Source organism: Ceratosolen solmsi, unplaced genomic scaffold (assembly GCF_000503995.2).
Source record: "Ceratosolen solmsi marchali unplaced genomic scaffold, CerSol_1.0 scaffold10, whole genome shotgun sequence".
Lineage (NCBI taxonomy): Eukaryota > Metazoa > Arthropoda > Insecta > Hymenoptera > Agaonidae > Ceratosolen > Ceratosolen solmsi.
In genome coordinates, this window is record NW_011948412.1 from 23,810,258 (window position 1) to 23,831,872 (window position 21,615).

The following is a 21,615-nucleotide window of genomic DNA, read 5'->3' on the forward strand; positions in this document are numbered from 1 at the left end:
GCAGTGATAAAGACCAAAAAATAGATTGATCAAATTTTTCCACAAAGGGTTGGTAGCCTTTAAAAATCGTCTTATTTAACCATGAGGAAGCCTTGGACATTGATTATGAATTTGTCGAAGTTATCGCGGAACCTGAGCCTGTGCACACGCTCGGTGTTAAAGGCGACATTAGCGGTCAGTTCGTTGAAAGCGGCAGCAAGCCTCTGGGCAACCGCCGGATCCGCCTGCTCGCCTATCAGATTCTGCACGAGTTGTTGATACTGATCTTGATAACAACAAATCAGATAGTAAAGCGGTATGCTAGTGTTGGAAAAGAGGTCGGAGTTTATCTGATGCGTAATTATGAGGTTCATCAGTAGCTGAAAATAAAAGTAGGGTAAAATTTCTTGTTGTTATGATTATTAAAACTTTCATATTTGATTAGTTATAATAAAAAATATAACAAATTATGGTACTATAATAAAGCAACAAATAATGTACCGAAAATATTTAACATTTTTTATAATAATATTTTAATAATTATAGTGATTATTAATTTCATATAATTGTTTATAATTGCTTGTTGATATTATCGATTATTACTTAAAATTATTTAATTTTTTTTCGAATTTTTATTAAATATATTTTAAAAATTTCTGATTTCAGATCTTACGTTACAAAAAATAATACTAACTTACTTAATAATTACTTAATAATTTCTTATTTAATTTCAGTATTTAATTTTCAAAATATACTTATGCCAGTTAATTTTATTTCATTATAAAAAATTACATTAGTATTAAAATGTATATTTTTATTAAAAAACAAAGTATTACATATTAAAAGATGAACTATGTAAACACTTTATTTTAATCATTTATTAAATTATGTAATAATCAAATTAAATTATCAAAATGTTATTATTTCCATATAAATTTCCATATTATTTACATTTAAATAAAAGCAAAACTTTATATCTTTATAAAACATTATTAATACAATTTTAAGATTAGTGATGATTATGAATTATTTTTAATCTTTTTATAATTATACTTACATTTATAAATGGAGCCATAGCCTGATTTCTTGGTCGACCCATTTCAACCTCTGTATAAATATGTTTAGCCAGTGCTTGAATTGTATTACAACAGTGTATAGTTATTTCATCACCAAATGAAAACAATCCTAACTCTACCGATACCAATAAATGTTGTAAAACTTCAGCATTTAAGGTACAAACTTTTTCCGGATAAATTTCACAGGCAAATGTAATCATTCTAAAATATCTGTAAGATTAAATATTTTAATTTTTTAATTATTTTACATATTTAAACTGCTATATTTTATACATTTAATTTTCAAATTTCTTTATAAATTATAAATTTGTACTCTATAAAATCGTAAATTAAAATTTTTTTATTGGAAATTGTCTAATATGATTTATAATATTTAGGATTTTTAATTTTAATTCAAATCTATCATTATTGTTATATTATTCATTTTAATAAAATACATCTATTATTTGAAAAATATTAAAGTAAATATGAAAAGAAAGTTTTTCGTATTATATATTTTTCTAATATTTCACAAAATAAACATTTTTTAATTAATAATTTAAAAAAAAACTTACTGAAGACAAAGAGAAGGAAACTTAAGTAAATCTATCGTCATCATAGGCATGATAATATTTAATCCATAAAGAAAGACGTTTGGTGTTACTTCTTGGCTTGAACTAGCATCCGACGATTCAACGTGATTAACAAAATCCCTGGTTACCAAATTTGTGAGTAACTGCATGAGTAATAAAATATCCTGAAAGGTATCTTCCTCGGATGTAGAATCAGTGGTCAACCAATGACGATTACAGTTTGCATAGGACTACGAATTAAAGATGGTTTTCTTTACACTTTAAATTGGTGCCTATATCTTACAGTTACATACTTATTCAAGTTAGAATACAAATTCAAACTTATTGATTTTTTTTAATATTACAATTATTATCTATTATTGTTATTAATACTTAATTTAATCGATACTTAATGAATTTAAGTATGCATAACATAAATTTAGAAGTGAAAGAAATGAAATTTATAATTACGAACTATCAACGTAATTACTTAAATTTTACAATAAATAATAAAATTTATGCCTACTAAAACTTATTTAGTATTAGTTTTATTAATATTAAACTTAATAATTATTACATTAACACACAATTTTTTATGTATGTAATATTTCAATGTTTTTTTATGCCCTACATTACTAATATATTTTGAATACAAAATGTGTGAAAAGCAAAATGATTTGCATTAAAATAAATATGCTGAATGTTTACGTTTGAATTCTTTTTCATATTCTTATAATTAACTGTTTCATTTGTCAATTCAATTTTTCATTAATAATGGAAAAATTTTTTAAATTACATTGTATTATTTATTATTCCTATCATTCATTATTATATATTTTTTTTACAATAACAATTATATATATAAAGACTTTGTATTACTAGATTATATTTGATCGAAAAATTTAAAAATAAAAATTGAAATTCATTATGAAATTTCTTTTCTTTTCTTATTCATGAAATATATGAATAATTATTATTTAATTGTATTTCATTAAAACTGTAAATATAGGCGAGTACACTAAGAAAATACTTTTAGCGTGTGACTACTTATTATACAATCTTATATTTTAATATATTTAAATTTAATATCTATAATTATATAATATAATTATAATTGTAATATTATACTATGTATAATATAATAAAACTTGTAATATTCGATCTCTTAATAAAACTGTGGTACATTAATTAATTTAAAAATATTTAATTATTTCATATGTTAATTCAAGTGAATGTGCATTACTTAATTTAAATATAGGAATTGTATAGAGTGCATTTATTTGATAAACTCTTTTAAATACAATGAAGCAAAATTGTCTATCGGCATAATAATATTAAGTCACCTGCATCATGTGTAAGTAGATTTCAAAAATATTTTCGCTGTTCTGGAGATAGGTTAAAACACTGTTCGAGAATTCGCAGAAGAGTTCGAGTATTAACTGAACAATCTGCTGATAGTTGTGGTAAAGTGTGATTAATCGTGGAAGTTCCTGAAGTATCGTGCATATATACTGGGAAGTGAGCTTTGCAGTATCGTTCATAACTCCTTGAACTGCACCTAGAAATAAATTTGTTTGTTTATTATATTTTTTATCTTGGTCATACAAGAATTAACACTGGTATGTGCAATAATATTTAAGTTCTAAATTATTTCATTAAGATCAGTAAAATAACAAAAGTAAAATTAATAATTATTTATGGGACTATCGACTGTCTTACCAACGATGCACTCGAGAATTTCGATGATCTGAGCACGTATTTCTTCTTGATGATAATTCCTTGGAAAATCCGTATTACAAATGATGTTTTTGAAACGATTCTGTAAAGGTTGTAGTATCTGCAAAAAATATTGCTGCAGCTGATCTGTATCATTTAATACGGCACCGACATGAACGATCGTCCGCATTAGACCACGTTTGGCTACTTGCGGTAATTCATGACTCTTTGTGGCTAATTCTACGAGGTTACCAAAACGCTCTGACTTAATTAGGCATGAGGCTCTATGATAACATAAAAAGAACATTTATAAAATATTTATAACAAACTATAACGCAATAAGTAACTTATACTTAATCAATTAAATATAAGTTAAAAATACTTTTTAATGTACAGTAAATAAAATTTATAAGAATCATTTCTATAATTTGAATTTGTATAATTAAACTCCTAGTTAACAACCATTTCAGCTAATAATCCAATAGTCTGTACGATTTGTCGACTTACTTATCAGGTATCTCATCAAGTACATCCATGAGCTGTATAGTCTCATTCATAAGGTTGGGCTCGCCTTTAAAAGCATTGATATTGCACTCAATTTTTTCGACGAGGAAATTCATAGTCCACTGACTACCGGGTGTATCATCGCCGAAAGCCTGAAGCAGCGTCGTACTTAGCTCCGAGTAGTGGTTCTCTTTAGGTAAGAGATAGCTGAGGGACCAGCGATGAAGAAACCAAATTATACTGCTGCAAAGTTCGGGCGAAAGGTGCTTAGCCGCGTTGAAATTTATTGCAGTCTTTGCAACTTCACTCAGTCGGAATACGGCCGCTATTAACCGTATTACATGATCAGCTGACTGCTCGGCACCGCTTATATCACTTATATTGCTCTGAGGAGAGGCGAGTAGCTGCAATGTTACGTTCAAATCCATCTGACACTGTTGCACCTATAAAAATATATTAAAACGAGTTGCATGTATAGAATTATATGGATGTAGTAATAAGAGATATTATTTATTTAATTAAGGTATGAACTAAAATATTTATTGTATTGTTGTAAATTATGTATCGTAATTTTTACATATTAACAACGGCGCGCTTATCACACAAACAAACACGCGCACACACACACACACGCACACGCATACGCATACGCATACGCACGCACAACCTTAAGTGCTCTTTACTATTGACATAAAATAATCTGTATCATACTTGTTCCATGCTATAGCGCATGACTTTTGAGGGCACCAGCGGCATTTCACCTACTGACTCCATGCACAGTACGTGCCCAGCGATAAGCACCAACCAATGTAAATCCTCGTAAAGATTTTCAACGGTAACGTGGTCTGCAGCATGAAGAGATTCTGGTTGAACAACTAGCCGGTTCAGATGTTCCTTTAATTTTATCGTACCATTTTCAAGCAAACGTGAAAGTAGTGGCAGAGAGTGACTCAAGATGTGTCTGCCGAAGACACCTAAATGATTGAAATAATAATTGTGACAGTTACTCAATTATTTAAATATGAAGTTATTTGAAAATCTAATAATTCTTTAAATATGATGATGACTCATGCACATTATATATAATCCATTCCAGTAATATTTAAATTCAATCGACGTTATAAAAAAGCGGCTTCGTAATTCTTAAGAAATATTTTTAGATAATCCTTACAAGCTATCTATTAATTTAGTTGTTTCCACGTTAATGGACCAGAATTAATAAATGCATCAGAGCAATTATTCAATACGTTCGAATCAAAACAGAATTTTAAAGAATGAAAAACCATGATTGTGAAGAATATAAAAAGCAAAAGTAACGTGTGTATAACCAATTGTTTGAAGTTGTTCTTTATATTTGGACCGATCATCTTCCTCGTTGCCATCGATTTCTTCTTTTTTTAGATCTTTTTTGCCCACGCCTCGGCGTCCGTCAGGAGGTGATAAGTGGCACTGCAAATACGTGTTGAATATCTGTACGGAGCTTTGCTGACAAAACTCCACAGGAAAGAGGGGTGCATATGACAGTACCGACATCCACATCTCCAACATACACTCAAACGCCTCCATAAATAAACAGTCGTCAGCGCAGAGCTGCAAAATATTTTGTTAGTTGGAAAGTTGACTGCATATCTCATGCACAAAAATCAAGTTAAGGCTAATATTATAAGAGATAGTTAAGCAATTTTCAAAATTTCTCCTTTTTGCTTGCAATAAGTAATTAGTAAATCCAGTAAGTACGTTTTTGTAATGAAATATTTAACATAGTGAAATGGAAACATCCGCAAAATAAAACATTTTTACTTTTAAATTTGCTTTTAGATACATCTTATAAACACTAATTAGATAAAAGAAATTGATAGAAATATTAGTATTAATAGATTTATCTTTGAATAAAATAAAAACATTAGATTGGCATTAATTCGTACAATGCCAAAGTTTGCGATTTATTATAATGATTGAGTTTTATATCATTATAATCTGTATATGTATACATCATACTTTGTATCCAATCATAAAAATGTATAATATATATTTGTAGACAATTTCTTAATTAAAATTAGATTTAGCGGCATGTATTAGTGAGGTATTGGTAAAAATTCTTCTATAAAAATAATAATAAATATAGAGAAATAATTCATATTTAAACAATTAATCAATCTATATTCTATATATATTTTGTTATACTTGTTAACATAAGTAAAAGTAAAGTTTAATTATTATATAAAGTAAATATCTAAAGGGAAATATAAAATAAACATTTTGCTCATAATTCATAATAATTTATTATTTTAATTTAAGAATCTATAAATTGCTTAACCTAATATAATAATTTATTTTATTTTGTAATTTTTAAAAGTGTTTTTACTTTAGCCTCAACTTTATATACATTTATATTGTAAATAATACTATAAAATTCCATATTTAACATAAAATGATTTTATGTAATGATTCAAAAATACGTATTTATCATTTATATATAATTTCCAATATCCTAACAGTTTACATAAAAAATATCAAAATGTATTAAATATAACTATTGTTGAGATTTTTTATGTGTCCTTTAGATTAAGGATAAATTATGGCTATATCATTAAAAGTTAGAGATTTATATGAATATTTTTTAAATACATATAAATAATTATAAAAGTAATTGGTACATTTCAAGTTAAATTTATTTAAGTAATGTCAAAATTATTTAGATAAATAGGTACAATATGTGGTCACGATGAGTATACGTTTGTTTTTGTTTTAAAAGAATTAACGCAAAACAAAGCATTATTCTGAAATATAATAATACAGACAATAACCACATTATAATACTTATATTTTGTTACCGTTTGAGCAATAAATAAATAAATACAATAAAATAAATAATAAAGCTGTGAACACAAACACAAACACTCGTGATGGAAAAATATATTCAAAAATACGAAATTTTACTTAACTAATTATTTTACAGGTTCAGGATGACATTTTGATAATTTAAAATGTTTATAGTTTCGTACATTTCTGAAAATTTATCACAGCAAATTATTCTATAATAGTCGTTTTATTTGAAATTTATATTTTATATAATTACTCATTTATTTTTATATATACTCGTATTATTTGAAATTTATCTTTTGTATAACTACTCATTTACTTTTGAAATCAGAGAATATAAATATTATTAAAATCTGTATACTATTTTATACAAATAAAGTGACTCAAAATTTTATATATAAAATCCTGGTGACAATTTTTAAAAATTTTTTGAAAAAATATTTTTAATTTGCAAATAGTTTTATTATGAAATAATAATGGTACATGAAAATTGAACATAATTCACTGTTTTCATTATTTAAATGACAATACCAAGAAATATTTCTTATAATTATGCTTTATTTTTCAATATGAGATATTATCAATTAATTTCTTAAAAAGAATTTAATTAATTACCATGCTTAAAATATAAACAAAAAAAGCTTTACTCACAGATTCCTCTTGGTTGGCACCATCAGCAAATAAGCATGTCAATTGTGTCATATATTCCATGAATGACCTTTGAGTCTCTTGTGGCAGATTGGGTATTGCTGCCCGAAAACAGCCAATGAGTTTTTTAAATACATTAGCAATACCAATTGCTTCTTCGTCGATAATTTTGATATTTGAAAGAAGTTTCAGAAAACTCTGTACAAATGTGCTGAGATACTGAAATTTCACCTCAGGAGCTTGAACAATTAAACCATTAAGGCTGGCTAATTGTACAAGACAATTTCTCGCATGATGTGCTAGTTGTGGATTTGATCTGACTTTCCAATATAATGTGAAAAATAATTGCACAACTATGGGATCTAATATTACATCCCTCCACATAGTTGTTAAACGTAGTGTTGAACTGCTCTCTGACTCATAGGCAGATTCAAAAACCCCTATCAATCTTTTAGGCAGTGTTTTGCAGTTAAGGATTATAAAATCTTTTATTTGATTATATAGATTACATAGAACTAAAGATTTACTCAATATATTGATTATTAAAGTTTAATTATTATATAAATTACTTTCTTTTAAATATATTTATTTTTCAAATTTTTTATGAAGGATTTATTTATTAAAAAAATTTTTTTTGTAACATATTTTTCAACTGAAAATAATTTATTAAAACAATAAAGTATCCAACAAAAAATAAAATATCTCTTTAAATATCAAAGTTAATATTTATTCTGGTTATAAACACACAAATTTTGTAAATTTTGTAATTTTGTAATATTAGTTATTATATGACTCTGATTTATAATTTGGACAAATATATTTAAAATAAATTTTTGAATGTACTCAGAATTAAATTTCAATTGAATCTTCAAAATCAATATTATAATTGCATTTAAGCAATTTACTTTATAAACGTTAATAATATTATAAAAATAATATATAATAGTTTAAAAGGATATAATTAACATATATAAAGCCCCACATTAGTACACTTTCACAAATAGAGAGCAAATGCTTTATTAATGGTAAAATAGATTCAGGTATATCAGATTTTGTTAATTCTCCAAGTGCTTGAATACAAAACTTGAATATTCTCTTCAATGATGTAACTTCAAACTGTTTTTTTGCTTTAAAATGTACTTCCCAAGTTAGTCCAACATCTGATGATTTTACGGTTGTAGCATATTCTTGCATTAGCGCTGAAATTATGCTACAACCTAATAATTGCTATAACATTTTTAAAATATCGATATTTAAATTTTTGTTAAAGTTGAAACTAAAAATTTATACATTAAAGCTTAGTATATTACATTGGATAAATATTGTTCATAAAAAATAATTAAGCTATTTACATATTTTATTTAAGGATTCATAAAAATTTATAACCTACCCTTGGCATATCTCCACTCATAATTAATCCTTCAACTTCATTCAAAATTTCTTTTCTCTCTTCTCCATGATCTTCAACACTACCTCTCTTTACCATAATTGCAATAAAATGTAAAATTCTTTTTGGCTTACTTATTATATAGTGCAATAAATAATGCCTGAGAGATACAATATCAGCTTGCTGCATAATAGTCCATTCTTTTATCAGTGCAGCTTTAATAACATTCGCTGATTCAAATAAGACATAATCTACTGTAGTAGTCTCTAAAATTTGTCGACATAGCTGATATGGTGATTTTGTTTTACGAAAATTTAAAAAAACTGCTTCTGCTGATTGTCGCTGTTCAGCATTGACAAGATTTGATGGCGCCTATAATTAAAGTTTTCATAATTTGAATGTTATTCATTGATCTCTAAAAAATCAACTCTTTTGTAAAAAAATTATATCTATTGGTATAAAACATAATTATATTAAATATTTATTTTTATTAAATATTTAATTATGATTTATTTTATATTTGATATCATGATTTTATATTTTATATCATGAAATAATACAATATTGTTTAAATAAATTATTAATAAAGTTTCAGTTTCATTGCAATTGAATACTAAAAATAATTAATACTAAATATGAACATTAAAAATAATTAAGATTGTTTAATTAGTTTTATACTATTTAATTTAATAAAATTTTATCTATAATATTTATATAATATGAACAATTTATAAATAATTTATATAAAATTGTATAAAAAGAAATAATTATAATATATTATTCGAATATATACATTTACTGTATACGTTTGTTTGAATAATAAAGAAAAACCGAGAATCATAGAAACCTTATAAAGATAAAACATAGATGAAACAAAAATTTCAATAATAAATGTCGTAAACTTTAAATATTACCCAAATTCTTTTTTAACTATTGGAAACAATAACTCTATTATATTTCGATTCAGTATTGAGGCATTAAATTAAAATACAAGAAAAATAAAAAAAAAGTATGGCTTTCATATTCAATGAAAAATGATGTGATAGCTAAATCGTGTACGTAAATAAAATTTCATTGAAAACATGTTCTTACTGGAATTTAGGTCAATATTAAAAAATTATTCTTGGTATTATATCATAAAGATTTTACGAAAGCCTAATCCAAAACAAACTTTTTAAGATGAAGGTAACATAACCAATACAAAAAATTGTGAATCTGTGTTTAAAATATATTATGATCAAGTGATATTTTTATAAAATTATAAAATTTCTGATGAATTTACGCTACCTGGGTTTTTTATATGACTAAAAATTTGAAAGAAAAACTCACTAAAATAACTTGTGCAGCAGCCTCCAATTCTCTAAGCACTTGGTCCGCCATTTTTATAAATAAATATCCCTCTTCACTGTCTACACTGTCTTCACTACACTGTCCCGTTTGAACGTTTAACATTTGATGGTCATAGGAGGTAAAAATTAAATCTTTCGTTTTACATGTTTTTCACTATTAAGGTATTAAAAATCTGTAAATGCAAAGGGTTACTTTGAACATGCCTCTCTATCATTGACTGTCAATTTGTTCAGAATTTTTAATAAATATTGTCCTTCCATCATTTCAAACCTCTATGTTATATAGACCGTGAATTTTAATGATTTTATAATAACAATAAATTATAATTTGATGTCAAAGTAAAAGGATATTGCCTAAGTAATTAATAACATTAGTACTCGAAAAAGCTATATTAATACGTAGATATAAGATAAAATTACAAAGTATAGAGAGGAGTATAAGTAAACTCTAATTAGTTTTCTATTGCAATAGAATATTAAAAATTTGTCATAAACACCTTTAAAACAATTATTTTATAGCTAAACTGCAATAAATTACTTTGCGCTACTTGTAATGGTTTAAAATATATGAATATACGATTCTTCAGATACTGAAATGTGAGAAAGAAAAACTGGTGCACATTTACTTATTATAATTACCTATTAATTGACTATCCTATCGTTGGGTCTACCATGACATGAAAAAATTATAACCAAAAACATTGCTTTACCTTTTATATCAATATCGCAGATTGTCAAACGTCAAAATAGAATAATCGGAACTATTAAAAACGAACCTTCCACTTAAAGATCATAAAGTTCTTTATTATTACGCGCAATCATATTATTTAAAAAAAGGAATTTATATTATTAAAATGAAATTTAAATATGCTGCAATCCATATTTTGTTGAATATAATAGCGAAATTTTACACTTCAGAAAAATAATTATACTTAAACTCATGGTATAGACCAATTATAAGAAATGTAATTCTGTTAATGTTGAGTCAATTCATCATTTTTAACGGACGACTTATAAATTAACATAGAAAAGAGACAAATTAATAGATTTATTTATTTAACAGATTTATTTTAAACAAGAATTCTAACTACATGTCTAATAATGTTTTCCTCTAGTGCAAAATTATACAATTCTCATTAAAAACTTATAATTCGCGGGCTATAATCAAATTAGCGTAATCTATTATATATCGTCTATTGTGTACTTTTATATATCTTCTGTGGCGTTATTATGGTGGTAATCTAACAATTTAAAGATCTTGTCTTTGAAAATTAAAATAAAATCTTTCGCTTTTAACTTGAATTAAAAAGCGCTATATATTATCAAATATATTTCATTTATATAACGATTAAATGTTTCTACAGCATAAGGTAAAAAATTAACCTTCGTACATAATCTTTATATTTTTGTTATTTATAAACTACTCAGTTTGATATTGAGAAAATTATGAGATATAAACATTTATAAAAATAGGTTATTTTGTAAAAATGTTGTATTGTATATATTATTTGATTATATATTAAATTATTTATTATTTCTTTGTTATTAACTTTCTAGCAATAATGAAAAGAATAAGAAAATATCCAGAGACTCCAAATCCATTGTTTGAAAAATGGCTAGAAGAATGGAAGGAAATGGCAGCTGCAAAAGATTTACCAATTCAATATGCTTTTGGAAAAGCCCTATCCTCTTTGAGAAAATATCCTTTGCCTTTAGCAACTGGAAAAGAATGTTATATTCTAAATCACTTTGGGCATAAATTGTGCTGTATGCTTGATAAAAAATTAGCAGAGTATAATAATTTACATAATATATCATCTACTTATAAACAAAATATTTCTTTGCAAAATAATAGTAAAACAATACAAAATGTATTTTTACTAGTTTACTATCATTGATATATAATTATTACAGATAAATTAAAATTAAACATTTTTATTTCAGAAATCAAACAAAATATATATTCCAAAAATTGGTTCTCCATCTTATGCTATTTTGATAACAATGTATAAAAATATGAAAAAACCTAATTATCCTGGTGAGTAAATGAAATATAAATAATTTAAATACATTAAATAATTATAAAGTAATTTTATAGGCTTTATGTATAAAAATGAAATAATATCGCAAGCACAAAGTGAATGTGAATATCCAATGAAAACAACTGCTTCACAGCATTATGCGGGTTGGTCTTCTATGAGTTTATTAATTACTAAGAATTTAATACTTAAAAAAAGTAATCCAGCAAAGTATAGTTTAACTGATACCGGCGTGTCACTTGCTATATCATTACAAAAAGCAAGAGAAAATATTTCCTCAGATAGTTCCGATGAAAATGCAGGATTATCTAATAGTTTATTAAATGTAAAAGAATCTCTAAATAGTTTAATAGCTTCTTCACTTAAATCTAAAAGTAATACATCAAAATCCTCTGAAGACAGTATCAATGATCTTCTACATATTGAAAAAGCTCCCTTGTATTTAGATTTAACAACAAGTAATTTAACAGATTCTATTAAGTCTTCATCAGTATTAAATAATGATCATGAAAATATTAAAGAAATAGATGATATTATAATAATTGATGATGACACTGATAATGATAATGATAGCAAAATATATAAATGTAATAAAATGGTAAATATTTTATGTATTCTTAATTTTATAAGTTAATAAGTTGTATAAACGAAAATATTAATCTACTTAACATTTTTAATTTGTAACAGAAAACTAAAAGTGAAAAAACAGTTGTTTTTGATAAAGATGCAAGAAACATACCGCATATAGAAAAAGATAAATCAAATCATGACTCTTTTCAAGAATTATGTAATATAAATAAAGAATCTTTAATTAATGTAAGTTAAATATAAAAATACTATATTTATTAGTTTTATAGTTGTTCCAATCATTTTTTAATAGTTATTATATGGATTGACTAAGAATTAAAATAATTTTTTAATAAAAATTTCAATTAAAATCAAAAATTAAAAATTTCATTTAATTGAATAAATTTTATGAATAAGTAGAATATACTTATTATAAATTTTTATAATAGATTCATTATCCAAAATTAAGATCTATTACTAATAAAATGTAGTTTTTCATTAATGAATTTTTTAAATTCTTAACATATAAAAAAATATTTTTCAAATTTTTATATTAGTTAATAAACCAATGTATTTTTAAATTATTAGAAGAACGTTCCCTTGGAATGTAATACAAAGAAAAAAATTGGTGGGATACAAGATAGAAAAAGAATATTTACAAAAGATGATTCTACAGATAAACAAAATAAAAAAATAATTCTTATAGAAAATACATCAAATGAATCCTTTTACCTTTTACCAAATAACTTTGATATCATTTTATTGGTGGATACACAAGAAACTAGTGGGTATGTTATGTCACTTTTATAAAATATTATTTTATTTTTCGTGCAATATTTAAAAGATAGTAATTATTTTTAGTGGTAAAATGAAAATGAATAATAATGAAAAAATATCAGAATTGAGTAAAAGTGGAATTTTATTTGAAGTTAGACGTTTAGGAGTTGGAGATTTCATGTGGATTGCTAGATGTAAATTTACAAATAGAGAACTTGTTCTTCCTTACATTGTTGAAAGAAAGCGTATAGATGATTTTAGTTCAAGTATTAAAGATGGAAGATATCATGAACAAAAGGTATGCAAAGGTTAAAATTGTTTACTAGAGAATTATTATGTCTAGTACCTGTATCGTATAAAATTATGAAATACTGTTTTGTGAAGAACAAATATATGTAATATTTTGGTAACCATTATTATTAAGACACTTGATTATTCAATAATTGATTCCATGCATTTTCACATTGATATGTATTTTGAATAATTAATTGTTACTTAAGTATTTTCGTCTAAATTACAATTCTCCATAATTATAATTAAAAGATTTAAATTTGTTTTATTGAAAATACACTTTTAAATGATTTAAATAAATATTAATATGTAGTTTTGAATAAAGAAATATTTTCATGCATTTGTATTTTATAGTGAGATATTAAATTTTACTATATAATTTAATATCTATAATAATATTCATTCACGCGTTTGAAATGTGGAATATTTTGAAAATACGTTATAAAAAAAATATTTACAGTATCGACTAAAAGAATCTGGCATTAGAAATGTTATATATATGATCGAAAGTTATGGAAAGAATTATCATGGTGCAATACCATTAACATCTTTATTTCAAGCAGCAATGAATACACTTGTTCAAGACGATTTCAATGTTAAATTCACACAGAATCACAAAGACTCATTGCATTATTTAATTACAATAACAGCAATGTTGACTGAAATATATGAGGTATGAAAAAGAATTGAAATTACATAAGATTAAAATACTATTGGTATTTAATAATAATTTAATTTAATTTTTAACTTTATTTTTAACATTATTTTTAGGGTAAAGAACTAAACAGTTGTAAAAAAGAAGACTTACCATTGACAAATTATAATATTCACGAAGGTTTGGTATTCTTGATGGAATTTACATTATTTAATAAAGCATCGATGAAGCCAAAAGTATGTATAAAATTCTTTTTTTTAATTTTTTAAAAATTTTATTAAATATAAAAATTATTTTAAAAATGTCTACAATACAATTAAAGACAAATTGAAAAAATAAAGTAGATTAACAATTTATAAATACTTACATATTATAATAATTAATATACTACAATACTAACTACTAACATACTATAATAATTAATAAAAGTATTTTTTTCACAGTCAAATATTTTATTATTATTTAATTAAATATGGTCATAAACGATTTAAAATCATAAAGCTTACTTTCATTTGCATAGTTTTGTTGTATAAATAATTTCTCACAAATGTAATAAATACCCATTTTAATAATAAAAAAGATAAAACAATGTTTTCCTAACGCTTAAATGTTACCATCAATCACATAATTATAACAAATTATTTATTTTATAGAATTTTAATGTCCGAGAAATATTCGTTCGACAATTGCTACAATTAAAGGGGATGTCACTGGAGAAGGCATTGGCAATTGTAGAGTTGTACTCAACTCCAGTATGTCTGACAGAAGCACTTATAAAAGGAGAAGAAAATTTGTTAGCAAACATTGTTGCAGGTCCAACAAAACGAAAATTGGGACATGTTATTAGTAAAACAATTTATCAATTATACACCAAATACGATTTTGATTGATGTAATCCTTTGTTATTTTTAGGCTATTTGCTTACATTTATAAACATATATGTAAATGAAAAACTATTAAATTTTTTCATTTTATTCAAATGTGATAAAAAAAATGTGATTTTTATGAATAATAATAATGCAGTATGTATTTTACAATATTACGAAAGAAAATTTAGAAATATTATTTTTAAGATACAAATGTACAAATATATTTTGTATAAGATTATAATTTTATTTTATATTAAAATCATAAGTATAAATATTTTAATATTCTTATTCTATCCTTAGCTATATAAATACATACTTCATGACGTTCTTAACTTTTATTATTAAAATATTAGTGTCTTAAATGTTAAATAACATTTTAAGTGCAAACTAACTTTGTACTCGGTCATAGAATTATTTTTATATGTAGTTACAATTTGATACATAATATTATAACATAATAAAAATTTATATTTAAAATTTATTTAATTCTTATGATATTCAAAATATATATAAACACTTCAAATTTTAATATCAACTTTCTTAGTATTATCGATTTGATCAGTGTATTTATTATTATTATTCTTAAGACGATGCACTGTACGACTGATGCGTAGGGATTTCAAAAAATTAGGAAATTTCATTAAGTAAATTGTAAAAATGAAATTGTAGTAATAATCTTTAAACTTGAGATCATTTCTATGGAACTATCATGATTTATTCTTTAATAAATAATTTAATGGAATGCCGTTGTTTAATTCAATAGTTATGTTTATGTTTAGAAAACAATTTAAGAATTAGAAAATTGAAAATGGGCAAAATAGAAAAGTAACATATTCCATGAAAATCTTAAATCATTTAACTTTCTTTTATCAGAAATAAATTTTTTTATTTAAAATATTATAATGTGTACATAATTATATTAAATTTAAATGATTAATTTTTTATCATTTTTTTATTATATATAATAATTTTTGTAAAATAAAGGAGAAAGTTCTTTGATATTAAAAATGTTTATACAGTATTATGTTGAATAAATTGCTTTGTCTCAAAAAGTTTTAGCTATTTTAGTAGACAATGTATACAAGAATATACTTAAATGCTAAACTGAATTGAATTCAGCTGATATTTTATTAGCTTCAGAAAAAGAACATGTAATGACATGATTGTAACATGATTTATTTATTATTTTTATTTTTTCCCAATTATGTTCATCTTAAACCACTCTATTTTACATGAAATGATTTGCACTAGATATGAAACCAGCTAAATCATTCTATAACAATCAATTTATGAGCGTGTATTAAAATAATATCAAAAAATTACAACTGTTTTATAATTTTAAAACTAGAAAATTACCTTACTATTAAAATATTTTTTTCATTAATTTGTTTACTTCCGTTAAATTAATCACAAATAATAATATAGATCATTTTAATTTTACAATTATGTGACAATTTATTTAAATAAACCTCGAAGTTATTACTTTTTTCATTATTCACATTTTATTTTATATATATAAATATTTAACGTGCATCCTTAATATAAAAATATAAAAATTTCCATTATAAAAAATGTTAACATACGTTAAAATAATTTCTTTCTGAAAATATAATTAAAATAAATAAGAAAAATTTTATCATTTAGAAATTAAATAAGACACTGTTAATAGAAAAACATTTCAATAAAGTGCAAAGCTTAAAATTCTATTTATTCGTAAATTAATACAATTATTAAGCCTACTTTTCTAAAACATATTTACATATTTCAGATTTAATGACGATTTAATGTTTACCATTATAGTAAATTTTGAAAGAATTATTAATTAAATATAAATATAAACAGATGAAATATAAATAGAATCTACACCAATTAAATATAAATAGAATCTTGAAACAAAATAACTTTTGAAAATTAAATTATAACTGAGAGTGTTGTTGCAATCATAATTAAGTCCTTTTTTCTGTGTTAAAATTAATTTTATCTAAGTTTCTACACCCATCGAAAAGCATATATACTTTTATCTAAACAATGAAATAATATTATTATTAAATAAAAAAAGATTAACGATAACTTATTATTAATATTACAATTTCCAGTAATAAGCAAAAATCAATAAAATGAATACAAAGCCTATTCAGTTGAAAACAAAAAAAAAATAATCTCGGAAGAACATTAAAACAAGCCTGAAAAATCTAAAACATTTATTTAAATTGATTTTTTATAATGGAATCGTTATATACCTTTTTTTTTAATTTTGATTTTAAAAATATTAAAAATTATATCTTAATACCTACCGACTTTAAAATGAATAAACATTCATCACTGTTAATATTAATTTAAAATTCTTTATTTTCAAATTTATATTGGGTATTTAGAAAATGACGCATCCAACATTGGTTTATCATTTTTAATCTATATAGTACGTTTTTAACGGGCCATATAATTTAAATTTATAAAAGTTTTTTATCTTCAGAAAAAGTCATTTATACGTTATGCATTGTATAAAAAATAATCATTAGAAAATCGCTTCGAACGAGAGCAAAATAGCTATAGAACTCTTTCAACCAAGAGAATCAAATTAAGTCTGTATAGTATCCATTGTCTTTGCTATCTTTTGGCTACTAGTCATATGTTTTATATCGGTATTATCCTCCTGCTTTTCTTGTTCACTTTTCTTCGCAACTTCCAACTCCTGATGATCATTGGACGTTGGTCGAGCTAACGTCGTCGAGCTAAGCATGAGTGAGATTTGTTCGGGTAGTGGACACGCGATTAACATAAGCTCATCCCCGGTGTATAGCTGACTGAGCAACTGCGACAGCTGGGTAAAAGATGCAACGATACTATTTTTGATCGGCCGAAACAAGATGCTCTCAGTTTCACGATTCGCTAGGTACAGCTGCATTGACTGCTGGATGATCGGTAGCTTAAACTTTATTAGCCGCACCGAGTCGTTCACAACATTAGCTACAACTTCTGCGGTACCCAGTGATTTTGGCGTCGACACCTGAAATACGGAATTAGTGCAGAATATCAGGATATGTGTTGAAAAATGTAACTAAATAAAGAGAGATCGATTAAGTTTAAAATATTAGTTAATAAAAAAAAACGTATTTGCTATTATGACGGAGAATGACAATTTTCTTCATTTTGTTAAAAAGTATTGATATTTCAGATAGTCTACACATTGAAATTATGTTTTCGAATGAAAAATTACAGCTATTATAAATTAGAATAAAAATGAAACCAATACTATTAGAAATATTTTCAGTAGTTGTTAATATTGTTATTAGTGATGGAAATTTATTATATTGTTACTTGATATTTATGGATTATTGAGACAATTTTTTAACAATTATAAAACTCATTAAAATTATATTTTTTTCGCGAGTCAATACAATTATTTGAATTAGCTTGAAAAGCAAAAAAATATAAATTCAACATTTATTTATCGTTTCAAATAAAATTCAATATGCAACTATTAAATACCTGATGTGGTATTTTCGTTTTCTCCAACAGCAACAATACCGGCTCAATAAGCTGATGTGTAACGTGCTGTATGAATCTCTGGCAAGAGAATTTGAGTTTAGCGTCAACGTGCTTACGTGAGTCAATTAGTTGCTCTTTCATCTGGGGTGCACCTTCCAATAGGAACTCTAACAGAGCATTATTCGATAATGTGAATAGACGCGAGCGTTTCTCTAGAAGACTAAACGCGGCTGTTTTTACTTTGGAAAAATCCAGACTATACTCCTTCACCGTAAAATCCACTTGGAAGGGTGCAATTTGCTCCCGAAGGATCAACAGATGTTTCACCTATAAGCGTAAAATATTTGCCGATAGCTACTGATACTGATTTTATTGAAAAAGAGATTACGAGCTATGTATGATTATGAGATAGCTTTTATTTTAATATCAACATTGATATACAAACCTGGAAAAGTTCGGCATCCAATGGCGTTGATCTCGCTTGTATTCGTTCTCTGGCAATATCGATGCTTTGTACACAAAAGGTTATTGCTTCTTGACTAAGTGATTGGAAAACTGGACGGTCTACACATCTATAAAGTCTCGAAAGGCACACGAGAGTTCGACGAACAGTCGGATACCACATGCCGTGGAGATCCGCTGGAGAATTGCCCATGTGAGAATTTCGCTGATACATTGGATCGATTCCCTTTGAAATAAATTTTTATCCAATGTATTCTATTAGACATTTTAATAAAAGTTCCATATAATTTTATTAATTAAATTTACCATAATGTGAGTTCGAGAAATGGGCTCAATGATATTACTACTCCCACTACTCTCCATCGACGACAACGATATCTTTTTCATCCTAATCTGTCTGTTTTCCTCCCGAATTGATTCAGCTATATCTTCCATCATTTTAAGTTTTTCAGGATAAGCAATATCACCCGATGAAGGATTGTATCCAGCCACATCGGACTGCAGATATAAATGGGCTCTGAAAACTAATCTCTCTTGAACATCATGCAATAACTGTAAGCATACATTACCAAAACCCTGAAGGGGCTCTGTATTATTCTGCACATGTTCATCAAGCATTTCTATCCTTAAGATGCAACATATTTCTGCCAAGGTTTCTAAATGATTTATATGAATGATAAAAGGTCTGAGAGTATCATACAAACAGGTACACAGACTCTCTGAGAAAGATATCAGTGTCGCTGAAGATTTATTGAAAAATTGGTAAAACAATCGATATTCATCAATGGAGGCATGTAGAAGGAGAGAGCATGAATGTCGAACGAGACTACAATGATCACCATTGTATTTTGTTTTTATAGATTGTAAACTTTTTTGTATACTGGGACCCAGTACGATACCTCTCTGACTTAAAAAATATTGTTGACACTCCAGAAGTAAGCTTTCGAATTCTTGACGTTTATTAGACTTTTCTTCAAGCTGCTCAATTACTTGTTTAGCTTTTGGCAAAATAGATTGAAATCTACCATAAAAAAGAGCCAAGGCTGCATCAGGATTCTTTTGGATACTTTCATTATCTTTTGGATTTAATATACTTTCTGTTGCTTTGGTAAATAATTTAAAGATATAATTTTGAATGAGAGTTATAGCTTTTGATTGACAATGACGATATTTAACTAAATAAGTATGACTTTCTTTGAAGTTTGAATTGTTATACATAAATTCCATGTTTGCATCAATTTTGTCTAATAAATCGAAAAAAATTTCACTATTAACAGATAATGTTGGGGCATCTAATTTATCCATTATATAGTCTACTTCTTTAAAATACTTGACATGTTCTGCTATTTTTTCAACAAATGTAATTAATTTTTCTTGGTCTGATATTAACTGCTCACTAGCCTCATGCAAAGAGGTAGTTTTCTCAGAGACAAGTATGTATTGCTCTGCTAATGAAGAAAAATCATTTAATACACTTTTAATTTGTACATACAAGTCGTGACATTCCATCCGCTTTGACTTCAATTTTTCTACATATGACGCATACTTGATATCTTCTATTGTCATATGTTTTTGCTCCAATTTAGAATAACACAGTAAGAGTTCCTGATAACTATCAATTCGATCAAAAGTATTTTGAGCATTATCAGAGTGTATAGTTGAGTTATTGTAAAACTAAAATTAAAATGCTACATAATATAATTAAATAAGAATATTATCAATGGTCGATATATTCAAAAGTATGTTATACCTGTACAGATTCCGATTTTGAAGATATTTTATTTAAATTAACAGAATCTAAGGTAGTAATTTCATCTTCCAATGACGATAGCTTAAACTTTTGGTTTACTGTAAGTGGAGCCAGTGAATCATTTGCTAAATCCCACTTAATTAAATTGTCTGATATATTTACAGGACCTGCCATAATTAGTATTTATAAAAGAACATTCATGTGATAATTTTAATGGATTTATAATTTTTTTTTATTTTTTAAATATATTCCTTTCAACACTTTCTTGTTAACTCTTTTATCTCCTTTTATATTAAAAATATTACATTTCTATTTATATTAAAAATCTAGTTCTTCTGTAAAGACAATAACAAATATTATAAGAAAAATATAAATAAAATAAAATTATAAATTCTTACCTATATTCATATAATAAAATATTTGTACGTATTTTATGGTTATACATTTATTTAAATATAATTTATAATACCTGCTTTTATGTTCAAAAATATAAATAGATTAATTAATATACCTGCAAATTTATAATTTAAATCATTTTATAATTTTTAAGAATCATGTTTATATATAAACTTAATAACATATTATTAGTAAATTAAAATAAAAAATAAAAAATAAATTAAAAATTTTGAATAGAAATAATAGTTTATTTATATTTTAATTTTTTAAATAATTTTGGAAATTAC

General features: G+C 25.0%; 3 protein-coding genes across 3 annotated transcripts; 1 reads left to right on the top strand and 2 right to left on the bottom strand.

Moving 5' to 3' along the window:
* On the bottom strand, positions 1-10,075 carry LOC105362856 (exportin-4). Its single transcript, XM_011500382.1, has 12 exons — positions 10,014-10,075; positions 8,688-9,056; positions 8,257-8,524; positions 7,301-7,755; positions 5,155-5,416; positions 4,538-4,800; positions 3,830-4,269; positions 3,326-3,606; positions 2,950-3,164; positions 1,610-1,857; positions 1,037-1,265; positions 1-359 (listed from the first exon to the last, which is right to left on the bottom strand). Exons 1-12 carry the CDS (start codon positions 10,062-10,064, stop codon positions 72-74), a joined length of 3,369 nt encoding a protein of 1,122 aa, XP_011498684.1. The 5' UTR covers positions 10,065-10,075; the 3' UTR covers positions 1-71.
* A 1,186-nt stretch (positions 10,076-11,261) lies between these two features.
* mus81 (mus81 structure-specific endonuclease subunit) lies at positions 11,262-15,313 on the top strand. The gene is made up of 9 exons (XM_011504685.1): positions 11,262-11,403; positions 11,591-11,904; positions 11,978-12,071; positions 12,132-12,610; positions 13,228-13,427; positions 13,501-13,714; positions 14,168-14,380; positions 14,479-14,598; positions 15,016-15,313. Exons 2-9 carry the CDS (start codon positions 11,596-11,598, stop codon positions 15,250-15,252), a joined length of 1,866 nt encoding a protein of 621 aa, XP_011502987.1. The 5' UTR covers positions 11,262-11,403; positions 11,591-11,595; the 3' UTR covers positions 15,253-15,313.
* A 2,371-nt stretch (positions 15,314-17,684) lies between these two features.
* On the bottom strand, positions 17,685-21,231 carry Cog3 (conserved oligomeric Golgi complex subunit 3). The gene is made up of 5 exons (XM_011500394.1): positions 20,933-21,231; positions 19,489-20,856; positions 19,166-19,408; positions 18,721-19,047; positions 17,685-18,238 (listed from the first exon to the last, which is right to left on the bottom strand). The coding sequence occupies exons 1-5, from the start codon at positions 21,104-21,106 to the stop codon at positions 17,810-17,812; spliced, it is 2,541 nt and encodes an 846-aa protein (XP_011498696.1). The 5' UTR covers positions 21,107-21,231; the 3' UTR covers positions 17,685-17,809.
* Between the last annotated feature and the right edge of the window lie 384 nt (positions 21,232-21,615).

Coding starts and splice junctions, on each gene's coding strand:
- mus81 (XM_011504685.1), top strand. CDS start 11,596: ATGAAAAGAATAAGAAAATATCCAGAGACTCCAAATCCATTGTTTGAA. Junction 11,905..11,977: donor ATAGTAAAACAATACAAAAT/GTATTTTTACTA, acceptor TTTTTATTTCAG/AAATCAAACAAAATATATAT. Junction 12,072..12,131: donor GAAAAAACCTAATTATCCTG/GTGAGTAAATGA, acceptor GTAATTTTATAG/GCTTTATGTATAAAAATGAA.
- LOC105362856 (XM_011500382.1), bottom strand. CDS start 10,064: ATGGCGGACCAAGTGCTTAGAGAATTGGAGGCTGCTGCACAAGTTATT. Junction 9,057..10,013: donor CTGCTGCACAAGTTATTTTA/GTGAGTTTTTCT, acceptor CTTTAATTATAG/GCGCCATCAAATCTTGTCAA. Junction 3,607..3,829: donor CTTGATGAGATACCTGATAA/GTAAGTCGACAA, acceptor ATGTTATCATAG/AGCCTCATGCCTAATTAAGT.
- Cog3 (XM_011500394.1), bottom strand. CDS start 21,106: ATGGCAGGTCCTGTAAATATATCAGACAATTTAATTAAGTGGGATTTA. Junction 20,857..20,932: donor CAAAATCGGAATCTGTACAG/GTATAACATACT, acceptor TTTTAATTTTAG/TTTTACAATAACTCAACTAT. Junction 19,409..19,488: donor TTTCTCGAACTCACATTATG/GTAAATTTAATT, acceptor TTTATTTCAAAG/GGAATCGATCCAATGTATCA.